General features: G+C 35.7%; 1 protein-coding gene across 1 annotated transcript in view; it reads right to left on the bottom strand.

Moving 5' to 3' along the window:
• GABRA2 (gamma-aminobutyric acid type A receptor subunit alpha2) overlaps nt 1–12,931 on the bottom strand; it is a 71,190-nt gene that overhangs the window by 21,607 nt on the left and 36,652 nt on the right. The window contains exon 4 of the mRNA XM_083861513.1: nt 10,225–10,292. Coding sequence (XP_083717639.1) covers nt 10,225–10,292 — 68 coding nt within the window. The remainder of the gene's footprint in view (nt 1–10,224; nt 10,293–12,931) is intronic.

Raw genomic sequence — 12,931 nt, forward strand, 5'->3', positions numbered from 1 at the left:
TGGAAGATCATGAACAGCAGGGGAGAATATGAAATCTGGATAGAAATACCAGTTAATTAAAGAAAAACAATTGCCCTAAGAGCCTCCTCGTTGTTTTCATCTGAGGGGCTCTACCAATAAATTATTTTTATGGTAAAACTGATGTTTGAGGTATAAAGAACTGGGAAGAAGAGCCTGAAGGGATTAAGACTTTGAAATTCCACTGAAATTCAACAGGAATGAGTGATATGTCTTACAGGTTCTTTTGACAAACATCCCTGCACATAAATGATTAGAATATAAATCTGAACTTTTTTGAAATGTTTCCATAAATAAAGAACTTCAAAGATCCTGCTATTTTACTGTCTTCCAACATACATAAAAAGAATTAAAAGAGAAATAAAATAGGAGGGGGGGGAAGCAGACATGAAATGCCACTAAATCAAAACAGCAACATTTCACAAAAACCCACATCTGCTGCATAGCAACAGCTAAGGAAGTAGAATAAGCAGGAAAGAATGAGCAGTAGAATGAGCTGCAGCCTTGAGAGACCCTACTGAGAAATCTCTGACTGATCCACAGGCAATGGTTAGTGGCTCAAACACTCTTAAGGTAATCACCAAAGGACTTCGCCCACTATGCCAAACTGTGTAAGGAAGCAACTGCTCATCTGACACCACAGAACTCCCCTTTCTCCCTCTCTCCATGGACAACCCAGAAGAGGTGTCTGGGTACTCCCATGTAAACCTGAACATTTATTAACCCACTGAACTCCATGTTTCATAGGCTTCCCCCAGCCCTGGCAGATCAAAACTGTGACCATCACTTTGACTAACAAACACTGAGATTACATCAAGTCCTGTTGAATCCATGTGTGGTGATATCTATCTATTCTTCTCCTTTCTTTCTCTTTCTTTCATTTCCTTATAAATATTCTTCAGTGTTATTTTTATGCTTTTGTGTTGCTATATTACTATTGATAATAATAATAAAAATGGCTACATACCTCCTTTCCTTTGCAACCAAAATTTTCCAAAATTAACACATATACATATATGTATTTATAAACACCAATCATTCAGTGTTGTTTCACTCTAATCCGCTCCCAGGGATCAATTAATAATTACCTGAGTTACCCTTATGTTTAGGGTGGTTTGTAACACCATCCCAGCCTGTGCTGGAGATCTTTATTTCAGAACATCTCATTTAAAAGATGGAAATAGGGAATAAACTAAGGTTTGGTGTAAATGATGACAAACACCTTCTGTTTCCTTTTACCACAATAGTAGTAAAATCTCACATAGTTCTTAAATAACTTATCTTTCTACAGACTTTGCATTTTTTTAATGGAAGTACTGGGATCTTAATTTTTTCATTGTCCATTTAACATTATTATTTAAAGCAAAATACAACCCCTGCCTTTGCATCCCAGTGCTATATTCACTGATCTCATGTTCCCTTCTGTGACAAATCTATTCTACTTATGATCATGAATATCCCAACTGGTGTTTACCATATTAAAAAAATGAAAAAAAACAGGAAGGTATTGAAGTACTTTTGAATATAATAAATATAATAAAAAGCCAGCTACAAAAAGATGCTACATAAAGATTTTGAGACTAATTCCTATTTGATAGATTTGACATATACCACTTTGTGGAAAATGAAAATGCTGTGTAATGTTTACTTTTCAGTCAAGACTAACGTTCTGTGACAAAGGGAAATCTGGACTCTAGAAAAAAATACTCAGATTAATAACTGATACTAATTTAATTCATTCTGTAGATATTCTTCTATGTAAAAGAACTGCTCTCTTTGGACATGACGTAACCACTTTCCAGTATATAGCGCAGTATCTCCACAAAATCACAGGAGCATACTTCCAGGTCTTCAGAGGACTCCTGTGATGATTTCTAGACAAGAAAGTGCTTCCTACTGTGTTGTGTCTAAAATGGTGCTTATATAGCCAGGCTCTAATGCCATATGATTGAACATAATGTTTCAAATACATATTATACTACCTTACATGAAATTTTAGGTACACGTGATGAGATTCTTCCTACAGTTTTAAGAAGCACTTGACCATCTGCCACTTCAATGGTCAGAAGAATAAAATGCTGAGGAAATTTCATCATTTCATTCCTCTTCTAATATGCAGTTGCTGTGCATAACAGTATGCACAATAAAGAAGATGTTAATACCCCTGGCAGAAGCTTTAACTGACCTGAGTATAAGCAAAGCCTCCCCACTACATGGCAACATGGCAGTCGTCTTTTTGGGTTTTTTGGGGTTTTTTTTTGTAAAGGCCAGATTTGTATGGGAAAAGTTCAATCAACAAAAAAGGTACTCTCATCCTTTCCAATAATGGTTGGCAGATTCTGGCAGCCTTAGGATCTGGAGCAAAGATGGACGTGTTCCAAATATCTCAAAAATTGTAAGTGTCCATTAGCAAGCAGTATTGTCCTGAAGCAGATGGAACATTGTATTAATTACCTTCTGGAACACAGCATTTTGTTTAATGAATAGTTCAAGCCAGAGTTCTTCATTCCCTACTTGTAAAGATTTTTCTTAGTCATTTATCTAAAGTATGTTTGTCTTTTTCCTGACCACTCTTGAAGCCATTAATGGACATATAATCACAAAAACAAATTTTAAATACTGTAAAATATAAAACTTTTAAAAGGCAAATAAAAAAAATGAAAAGCAAGTAGAGGGGAAATGGCACATATAGTTTTTCATTCTTAAAACAGTTAGAAAGACTGTGGTTGATACACTGATGAATAGTTCAGATTCATGAACCTAAATCTTGCCTAGCTAATATAGGAACTCCATATTAATATTTATTTTTACATCAGTATAACTTCTTCTTTTTAATTCTTAAAATGGATGTTCTTGTTTTCATATCTGCCTTAAGGAAGCATGTAAGTTTTTCTTTTGGATGTGTTTAAAAACATTAGCAATCTTCATATGTAACCGGTGCTATAGAATACTGACATGATTGGTATGCATTTAAGCATCAAAATTACTTTCAAGATAACTAAGAAGGAGTTTAGACAGAAGATTTTAAAGATGAAATTTTTAAAAAATTAAAAATTAAAAAATGCAAAAAAAAATGTAATTAGTCAAAGAAAAAAAAATCTGCCCAGTATATGCACATTTATCATAACCTGATATTAGTCAGTGTGACAAGTGCAAGTTTGTGATGCAACTTCTGCAATTCAACTTATGAAACTTGCCCACTAGTCATTTTCAGTGAGTGCTGAAATTATCTTTACAGTGGGCGGATCACATCATTAGCTGGTTGTCTGGGTGGTTGTCTCTGTGGGCAGATCTGTGCAGGGTGCAGATGGCACACAGAAGGATAACACGCTACAACAGTCCGCATAAGTACTTCATCATTGTACTGCCTTGGCTTTACCCAGGCCCACCTACCAGATTGGACACAATCCATCTCACTTTCTACTGTTTTCCTCTCTAAAAACAAGCAATTGTCACACAACATGAGGACTGAAAGCGTTCTCCTCCAAACCCCCTCTATGCTCCAATCATAACCACCAACTTCCCAGGCGCTGTACAAGCACTTGTGCATCAATATCAAACCTCACTGCACAGATAAATAAACTGAGTCCATTTCCTCTTCTCCAAAACCTACCTCCTGATGTGTACACAACACAGAACATAGGAGGAAATAGCAGACAGCTAGAAATTCCCTTCAGGTCTTTCGGAGTGTGAATCTTACATATTAGTGAAAAGAATCCCTGAAAATATTCTGAGGAAGAAGGATTGTGGTTTGAAACAGCACTGTTGGTTATTTTTTATCAAAACCCTTAACAGCCCTGCTGAAAACTGAAACACAATCTCATTGCTGCATTTTAAAGGAACGTGTATTCATTTTTAAATACATAAGTAAAGTCTGCCTGATACATATGACCTTTAATACTATCAAGAATATCTGGAATATTTCTAGGGAATTGCAGCACAATTTTTCTCTATTTGAAGAACTCATTTCAAGTTTTTTATTTCTGCCTAATCTGTCAGCTTCAGTCATTTTTGTCTAAGCATTTAATCGAAACATGAAGTATTAAAAAAAAATCTGGAAAAAATGTGTTTAACCAGTTTGAATGATAGTGTCTAGGGAAGAGAATGTCTGCCTATTCATATTCATTTATTAAAAGGACCTTCTCTGAATAATTTTCTCTCTCTTTTTTTCCATATACCTGATGTAGAGTGAACTCTGAGTCTAAAAGAAGCACCAAGGAGGGATAAGAGAGTTCTGTAGAAGATACGAATAGGGATTACTTAGAAAAGAGACTACAGGACATTTTCCCCACTGCTGTTACTGAAAATAAAAACAGTTGTCATTATCCCTTTTTTATTCAGACATGGAGAAAGAGCAAACCTGAAACACAGTGGATGCCTGGTGCCAGGAACAGGAATCCAAACAAAGGTACAGAGAGAGCTAACAGCAGTGGCAGGCTTGGACACAGACTGACAAATCAATCTCTAATATTGATCCACTTGGCAGGATGTTGCTCAGAGGAAAAAGCCTTCCCAAAATAATAAAAGGAAAGAAACTCTGAAAGAGATCATGTGAGATATTCCCATCAAAATTTCAGTGTATGGATTTAACTTGCAAAGGCAATTACCTGAGCCAATAATAAAACAGAATAAAGCAACAGGTTTATTGACTTTTCAGAAACATATCAATTATAAAATCACAACTTAGATGTTCCCCAATGCTCTCCAAAACCCAAAAAGTGTATTTATTATTTCTTTTACTCTTTAATCTTCTCTCACTGAGTTCAAATAATAACTACATAAAAGTAATTGCAGTACTTTTTTTAATCTTTTTGAAAAAAAAAAATCATCCTGATGCATTCCCTTATTCTGTCCAGTCTGTAAAGCATCTCTTAAGTTAAAGAATTCTAGCTAATAACTGGACTCTGAAACAGAGCTAAAAATAAGCTTCATAGGAAAAAAACCCAAACAAAATGTGAAATAAAAGGTGAAATGAGGAAAACTGAAAAACAGACAGGAAAAAAAAAGAAACAGGGTTCCAAGTTCAGTCACTATCTCTAAAGAAACATCCTCATTTGTAGTGATGAATGCTCTAACAACCCTTCTTATCATTTCTGTCTTTGACTTTCAGTCTTCACTGAAAATTTCTACTCTGGCTGTATTTGAAAAATCAGAAACACTTATTGACATTTGAGTTGAAAACTGATGAGATGGAAGTGTGTGGAGTGATGAACTAGCTATGTATGATGATCTCTACAGAGAAATGTTCCTGTTCCTGGATGTCAAAGTGAAAAATGGGAAGTCTATCATTAAGAAACTAGAAAAAACTTGTTTACAAACAACTTGGGGACAAAGGTGTAACAACAGCAAACAAAACTCCCCAATAACAACGAAACTCTAAGACTGCAGGTTGAACTACAGAAGTTTCAGAAAGCTTCCTAGTTTAATATTGAAGCAAAACTGATTCAAGCCCTGCTACCTAACCATTTATTGTAGGAAGCAGGGAAGGCCTTTCCCAGTGACAACCAGAAAGACTGTTCTGAGGTAAAATTTGGTAAATCATGGCAAACGCTTTTTCACAGCACACCTTATATAAAGGGTCTCAGTGTCTAAATAATCTGTCTTACATTAAAAAAACTATTGCTTAAAGAGTAAACAGGTCTCATTTATTATATATATTTTTTTTCAATTGTGGACATAAGCACTTACTATGTCTATGGCTATGGGGGAAATTTTGAAAGCCAAAGTGTCAGGAGAGCCTGGAAAGACACCAAGTCTGAGAAAAAGAAGTAAAAATATATTGCTTTCAGTGATGAAATTCGAGATAGCAGCATGTAGATGTACAATGATGGTACTGTCTACCAGGTTTCAAATAATTAATTTTTAAAACCAGAAAAATAATCCTTTTCATCCTACAAATTATAATTCAACCAAGTCCATCCTTTAACTCTGAATTTTCGAATATTAAACATTTTATTTTCATGATAAATGCTTTAATTAACCTCTGTAATAATAATTTAGTCCTATAACTCCTCAGAAAATTAAGAGATGCTTTGTATTTTAGCGGTTCTGTCCAATTTTTCATTTGTTTGTTTTTCTAAACAATGCAGCTTTTCTTCTCTCAGGCTAATGTCAAAATAAATTTGTATCACTGATTGGGTTGGAAGCCTATAAGGCATAGCATCACAATACTGAATTTAAACATTTCTGAGAAATAACAGCTCAAAAAGGCAGAAGAGTGAAAGTAAAATCTGTTTAAACCTGTTTTTTGTTTTGTCATCCTTGATTTTCGCTAGTTTGCAAAAGGAAGTTGAAAATTCTTATATACTGCATATTTGACATTAAATAGAGTGATTGACATACAATATCTTTTCTTTGACACAAATGATAGATACCCAAATACTTTTGTTCGTTTGAAGTACGGTTTGCAAGACTCCTGACCAAGAGTGAACAGATTTGGTAGCTGATTATTTTGGTCAGAACAGAGAGTAGCATCTTTTGAACTTAGTCAAAATGTTAATCCACTACAAGCACCAAATGTTTTCAACTCTTAACACATTTGTAGAAAAATCTCAGCTTCAGCTACTACTTCCTGAATTTATCAACGGCAACTTCAGCTAGCTTAAAATCAGTCAAAGATCAGATTCCCCTGGACATAATTATTTTTTGGCAAAGATGTGATGCTGGAAAAATACAGCAAATGTGAATAAAACCCTACATTCTAGCAACCATACCAAGTCACAGATAGTACACCATACTATATTACCATTAATGGGAACTGCTTGCAAGGAAAACAGAAAACTCACAAATTCGTAGCAATTCAACAACAAAGGTTAGAATTACATTTTATCAACTTTGTGAATTAACACTACTTGAGAACTGTGTCCTTAGCTCAAATCCACTCATCATTGCCTGAGTGCCACTTCCTTCTTCCATATTCTAAATGCATATTAAACATCTCCCATGTCAGTGAGTCCCTCTCCTGTTTCCAAAAGCAGCCTCTTCTTCTAAGTACCATTATTCTTCACAAGATACTAATCAAGGAGAAAAAAAAAAAAAAACAAACAAACAAACAAACAAAACAACTGAAAATAGATCATGCAAAGGAGTGCAGTCACACACCTGATGATTTTATTATTGTAAGAAACCCCAGTGGAAGGAATCCTAGGGGCAGCAATGATCATGAGAGTTTTGGCCAACAGCAGTGTTCAGCCTAAATACCTCATGTGACTGAGGGTCTCACCATTCACGTTGTGACAGCAGAGGACTTCAGGGGCTGGCACCCAGCCTTCCTGAAAAAAAATCTGAATTTGGGATCCTCTGAAAATTCTGGAGGACATGGGCAAGAGTCAAATTTATTCTTCCAATGAAGCCTTTTAAGGAAGAAATTTAAAATATATATAATATCTCAGAGTTTCCAACATTTACAGAAGAAAATATCAATGAATCCTCTGTATAATAGTTTACATTATTGATTCAGTCATGCAGCTCCAAAATGAAAAAGTACTCATGGTTAAAACTCTAATGTCACCTTCATGTTCAACAGAATATGTGATGTTTGGAAGCCATTATTTCAGAACTCACATGTTGGAATTTTCTAATTGACTGCTCATACGTTTCAAAATTATTTTATAATTATCAACAGAACAAGCTAAATTAACCCTGAAGCTTGTAGTAATAAGAATTAAACTGCTCTTACTTATCTATCTACTTATCTGCAAATAAACCTACCCATTAGAGTAACAGCTGCCGTTCTGATGCACTGCACTCTGCTTTGATTAACACCTCTGCATAGATCTGTTAGAGCTGTAGCATCAAAGGACCTGACCCCTTACTGCACTGTCTATATGTCTATGCAAAATAGACACCCAGAGTTCTCCATACATTTATCCACTGATGTCAAAAGTGTGTTGTGAGTGAGGGAATAGGGTCAGGGAGCTTTTCATTATATTTCCATTGAAGCCTAGATGACTTGCACAGCCTTGTGTAAGTCTCCTTGTGCCTCAGTATTCACCTTTAAAAGTGGATTAATATCATCTCCCTTTTACACAGGACTACCATAAATGCAAGACTTTACCACTCTAAAGTCATGAGATACTAGACCAACAAGGTCAAAATGTTTATATTGTCTTTGTACATAGCTGTGGATACCTTTTTTACAAAATTATTAACAAAATAGGAACAATTTCATAAACTTAAAATCATTAGAAAAAAACACCTCCAGAGAATCAGCAACATGTACAGGAATAAAAAGAAAAGTCTATTTCTCCTATGAAATGGCCTTTCATGTGAAGCCTTACTAGTGTATTCATAACTAGCAAAACAGAGCTTGAAAACTGAAACTATCCCCCACAAAAAAACAAACACAAAACCCTGACAGAATATATTCTCCAAGGCTATGATTACCTGATAGTCAGTAAGCAAATAACTTTTAAAATGCACAATGCTATGAAAAATTTAGCTTCATAAACTTCTTGATAACATCATAATGTTCCCTGTTTTGTATGATGCATAACCTGAATTTTTTCATAAAAAAATAAATGTTTTCTGATTTAAAAAATATTCATTTTTAATATCTACCAATACACCTACGTAGTATTTTACATGTCTCATACATAATAATGAATGTTCAAAACACTTCAAAAACAATTTCTTGCAGGATTGGCAGGGGTAGTGTGAGAGATTGAGATGTTAATGGCTCAAGCAATCAGCCATTTGCAAAAGCAGCAGGTGCTTTGCTGAGGACAAGCACAGTAACAGCCCAAGTGCAGAGGGTGTGAGCACCAGAGGATGACCATGACAAAGCAACCTTCCTTTAGCAAGAAGCTGGGGTTTGAGACAGATAAGGGAAGAAGTCAAAAAGAAGCAGATCCTGTGAGGGGGATTGATACTTTTTATCATGCTGGTCTCCTTCCTTACCAAGTGGCTTAGTTGTAAAACTGCCCCTGACCTGAGGGACATACTGGGACATTCAGGTCTGAAGATGTTCTTCCCTTTTGATGGGGCAATAAGAGGCTCAAGTCCACTGACTGAGAGGCAGGTGTTATGTCTTAGAAGGTGTCATAAATCTTCAAATGTCATAAACCCCAAAATGCCCCCAGACTAATTTTTGGGGCCTTCCACCAGAGAACTGCACGGTGTTGCAACAGATCCAAGGTGCTGCAAAAGACAGCCTCAAACTCCCCACCCCAGGGAAGGTGCCTGGGCATCCCTCACAAAGTTAAGCATACATAAACCCTCTGGAATTTGTGTTTCATGGGTTTTCCCTTCCTCAATGGATCAAGACACCATTCGGACCAAAGGACATCAAAATTGCAACAATTGTTACTAAATCCACGGATGGTGATATCATTTTACTCTTATCCTTTCTTTCTCTCTTTCTTCCCAAAATACATTGTAGGCCAGACTAAAAAATTAATGTCAGAGCCTTAGTAAGTGCCCTGTGTCTGGATTGGTTAAGGTTGTCTAAGTTAAGTTTGCTAAATTAAAGTTTGTGAAGTACTTACTTTGCCTGGATGTTGTTTTAAAATTTGTCAAGTACCTTATTCTATCTTAATGTTCTAAATTTTGCAAGTAAGAGTTTGTTGTTGAATCTGCTGAGAATTTTGTTCTCTCCTACACATTGCCCAAAGTCAATTAAACCACCTTCCCCTAAACCAAGCAAGTGGACAGGAGCATAACAGGTAGTTTAAGTAAGTTTGAGATTGACCTTCCCTTTCTTCCCTTTTAGAGAAGCTATACCCATCAGATCTTTCTACCCAGTGTGAAATATTCTCCCCATTCTCTGTATTATTTGCAGTGAGCCTACAAACAATTCTCTATAACCCAGAGCAATATTCTCAAAGTTTCTTTCTTTTGCAATGTCACTGGCTTCTTTAAATGCTTACTAAACAATGCAAATTATCAAGGACAGATCTGTAAAATACCACAATCATGTTGATGACCCAGTTTCCAAGCTATGTCTTTCAAGAAATTTAATTTAGATTTGACTCCCATCAGGTCCTTCAGTCTATTGCCAATATTAAGAGCGCTCCTTTCACTCCAGGTTTTCAAGAGGTGAAGTTTCCAATTTCCAAATTTTGAACTACATGGGGTTTGGCACTTTCTGATTTTAGTGAAATTGTGTCAAATTCCTCCGCAATAAGTAAAAGAAGAATACAAGTTTAAAGGAAGTTTACATATATCTTACACCATCTGCCCATATATGCAAAAGATTCAAGAACTCACCATATCAGTATCTGACACAGGTCCAAAACTGGTCACATAGATGTTAGTGAAGACTTCAGTAATACTATCTGATATAAAAAGAAAAAAAAAAAAAAAAAAAAAAAAAAAAAAAGCAAACATTTTAAATTGACAGTATTTTTTTTAACTCTCTACACAATATTATGGGACATTTTCAACAGGTTTCTCTCTTTGTTTACTACCCTTTTACTACCCTTTACCAGTATCCTGTTGCAAATACTGCGGGTTTCTCTCCCACTTAACACAGAGGTTAACAAACAAGCATTTCCACAGAGTAGTCCCACAGAGTAGTTTGTTTCAGTTTGTTCAACTATACAGTCATCAGCAACTACACACATACATCCCATTTCTCTCAGCAAAAATAACCACAGCAACTTGGACATAACATGGAAGGACAGTTCTAAACACAAAATGCCTTTGTTGCAGAGGTGTTACCTCTGTTGTTGCAGATCTCTCCTATTAAAGCCTTTCTAGCTGAAGGCTGTTTTCTACATCCTTAATAGCTTTTTCAAAGAAAAAGACAAGAAAAGGCAATTACTGACTGCACCAAATGTAACAGAACAGCACCCTAGTTTTCAATTTGGTATGTTTTTAAGTGGCACATATTTTAACATAACAGTTCCTTTCCTTGATATGCACTGCTCCTGATACATTGCTGTGGTACTGTGAACACTTTGAGAAAACGTCCTTCCTAATCATTGCAGTCAGACAGCCATGAAATCAGAATATTAGATATTGTACTGCAGGGAAAAATAATTGCTTAGTTTTCTATCTTCAGTTTTCAATTAGGCTTAAAATAGAATGATATTCACTAAGAGGTTTAGTATGCACAGGAAACTTCTTACAGCAGTTGCCAACTACAGTCTGCATTCTAGACAGCCAACACAAGGAACTCTCTGCCCTAAAGCCAGCTGCTGATTGGAAAAGAAAAATTTGAATATAACTAGGTGCAATTTGACTCATCGCAGAATTTCCCATTCCCAAAAATAATACAAATGCTTGTTGTATAAGTGATCCTGCTGTTACATTATTATTATTATATTTTCATATTTAGTCATTATTAAATGTGGATAGTTAATAGTTTATGTTTTTCTAAAAACTGCCTTTTAACAAATACATGATATAAGCAAACTTTAATTATTTTAACAGTACAATCCCTTCTCTTTACTGGGAGAAACCAATGGTGCTCACTCATGACAGTGGGGTCTTTATCAGCCACCAGGAAAAAGCCAGGACTGATCCAAGAGCAGCTGCATGGGGAGCAGTGCATTTTCAAAGGGACGTAGCTGCAAAGCTGCAAAGATACAGTGATTTCAGACAACTTCCGGAGCACAGAATATCCATCTGTTCTCATCTATAAGAATACTGCCTTCTTCAGCCAAATGCTAGAATTCAGGACTTCATAAAGCCCTTCCTACCAAAAAGAATCTTTTTTTCCAGGATCATGTCTGTTTTTTAAGCAAATAAATAAAGACTGACTCCTACAATTCCTCTGCATGTCCTGAGATGTGTTGATTTGTATGACAGAGACTTCTGGAATCCCCTATGAAGCATCCTTACAGAAGCTGAGTTGATTTCTACTCCAAATGTCTTACAGACAAATTTTAAGTCAGTGAACAGAAAAGGTGCTGATCCGCACTGTTCTTGGTATTCAACAAGGCTAAAGTAGAGGTCTGGCTGAAGTATCCTACAGAAGCCACAAGTACATTTCAGAGGACTAGAGACTTCATGCTGCCCACAGGAGACTCTCCAGAAAAAATAAAGATTATTATCTCCAAATGGCTACCTGGCACAGACTGGAATGAAATGGGAGAGTGACAAGAGAGCTTATTCTTCAGGAAGTAAAATTTGCTGCAGGGACTAATTGTGAAATTTGGACTGTACTGTGATGACAATACAATATATTAATTATAATTCCAAAGCATTGGTGTTACAAAAATATGAGTGACAATCAAGTATCCCAACAGCAGAGAGCCAAGGCTAATTTCAAATATACTTCTATAACTTAAAGGAACCCTACTATAGACAACAAAGTCACTTGGCAAATCTTTACCTGACAGTCCCCATCCCCCAAATGCCTGGAAACATGGTCCTCTTGTAAGGTCACTCCATCGCTATCAGTTATTTGTATCTGATTTATCATTTGACACAGAGGAATTATTTTACTTTTTGCATATAATAAACTATAGGACATGGGATCTTCAAGCTTGCCTTGCATTCCAAGTTTTAATTAAAAAAAAAAATTCCCATATTCTGCTATATAATTTCTAAACTCTTCTGGATCTACTCTTCCATCAGAAATGAACAGAGAAGACAGAGAAGAGAACAAACATTGATCACAACTCAAGCTAGTAGAACAGTCTGTAGATTCCCTCTGTTGGTTTATATTAAGTAAGAGAAAAGTACACTAAGGAGGAAATGGCAGATTTTATTTTTTGCCTCCTATTTTCAAAATTCTGCATAGTTAAAATTTTTCTATTCATACCCTATCTTCAAGAAAACAAGTCCTTAAAGACAAAAGAAGCTGAAATGTAATAAATCTTGAATTAGTCCTGTTACCATCCATTTGTGTTAGCAGCCTGAGTCTTTTGTTTGTTTCTTCCCTGTTACTTACGTAGTGTTACAATAAAGGATCCTCTGAATTAAAAACATAAACTTGAGTGTTCAGAATCAATGTCTACAAAAGGAA

Source organism: Zosterops lateralis (genome assembly GCF_965231275.1).
Source record: "Zosterops lateralis genome assembly, chromosome: 5".
Lineage (NCBI taxonomy): Eukaryota > Metazoa > Chordata > Aves > Passeriformes > Zosteropidae > Zosterops > Zosterops lateralis.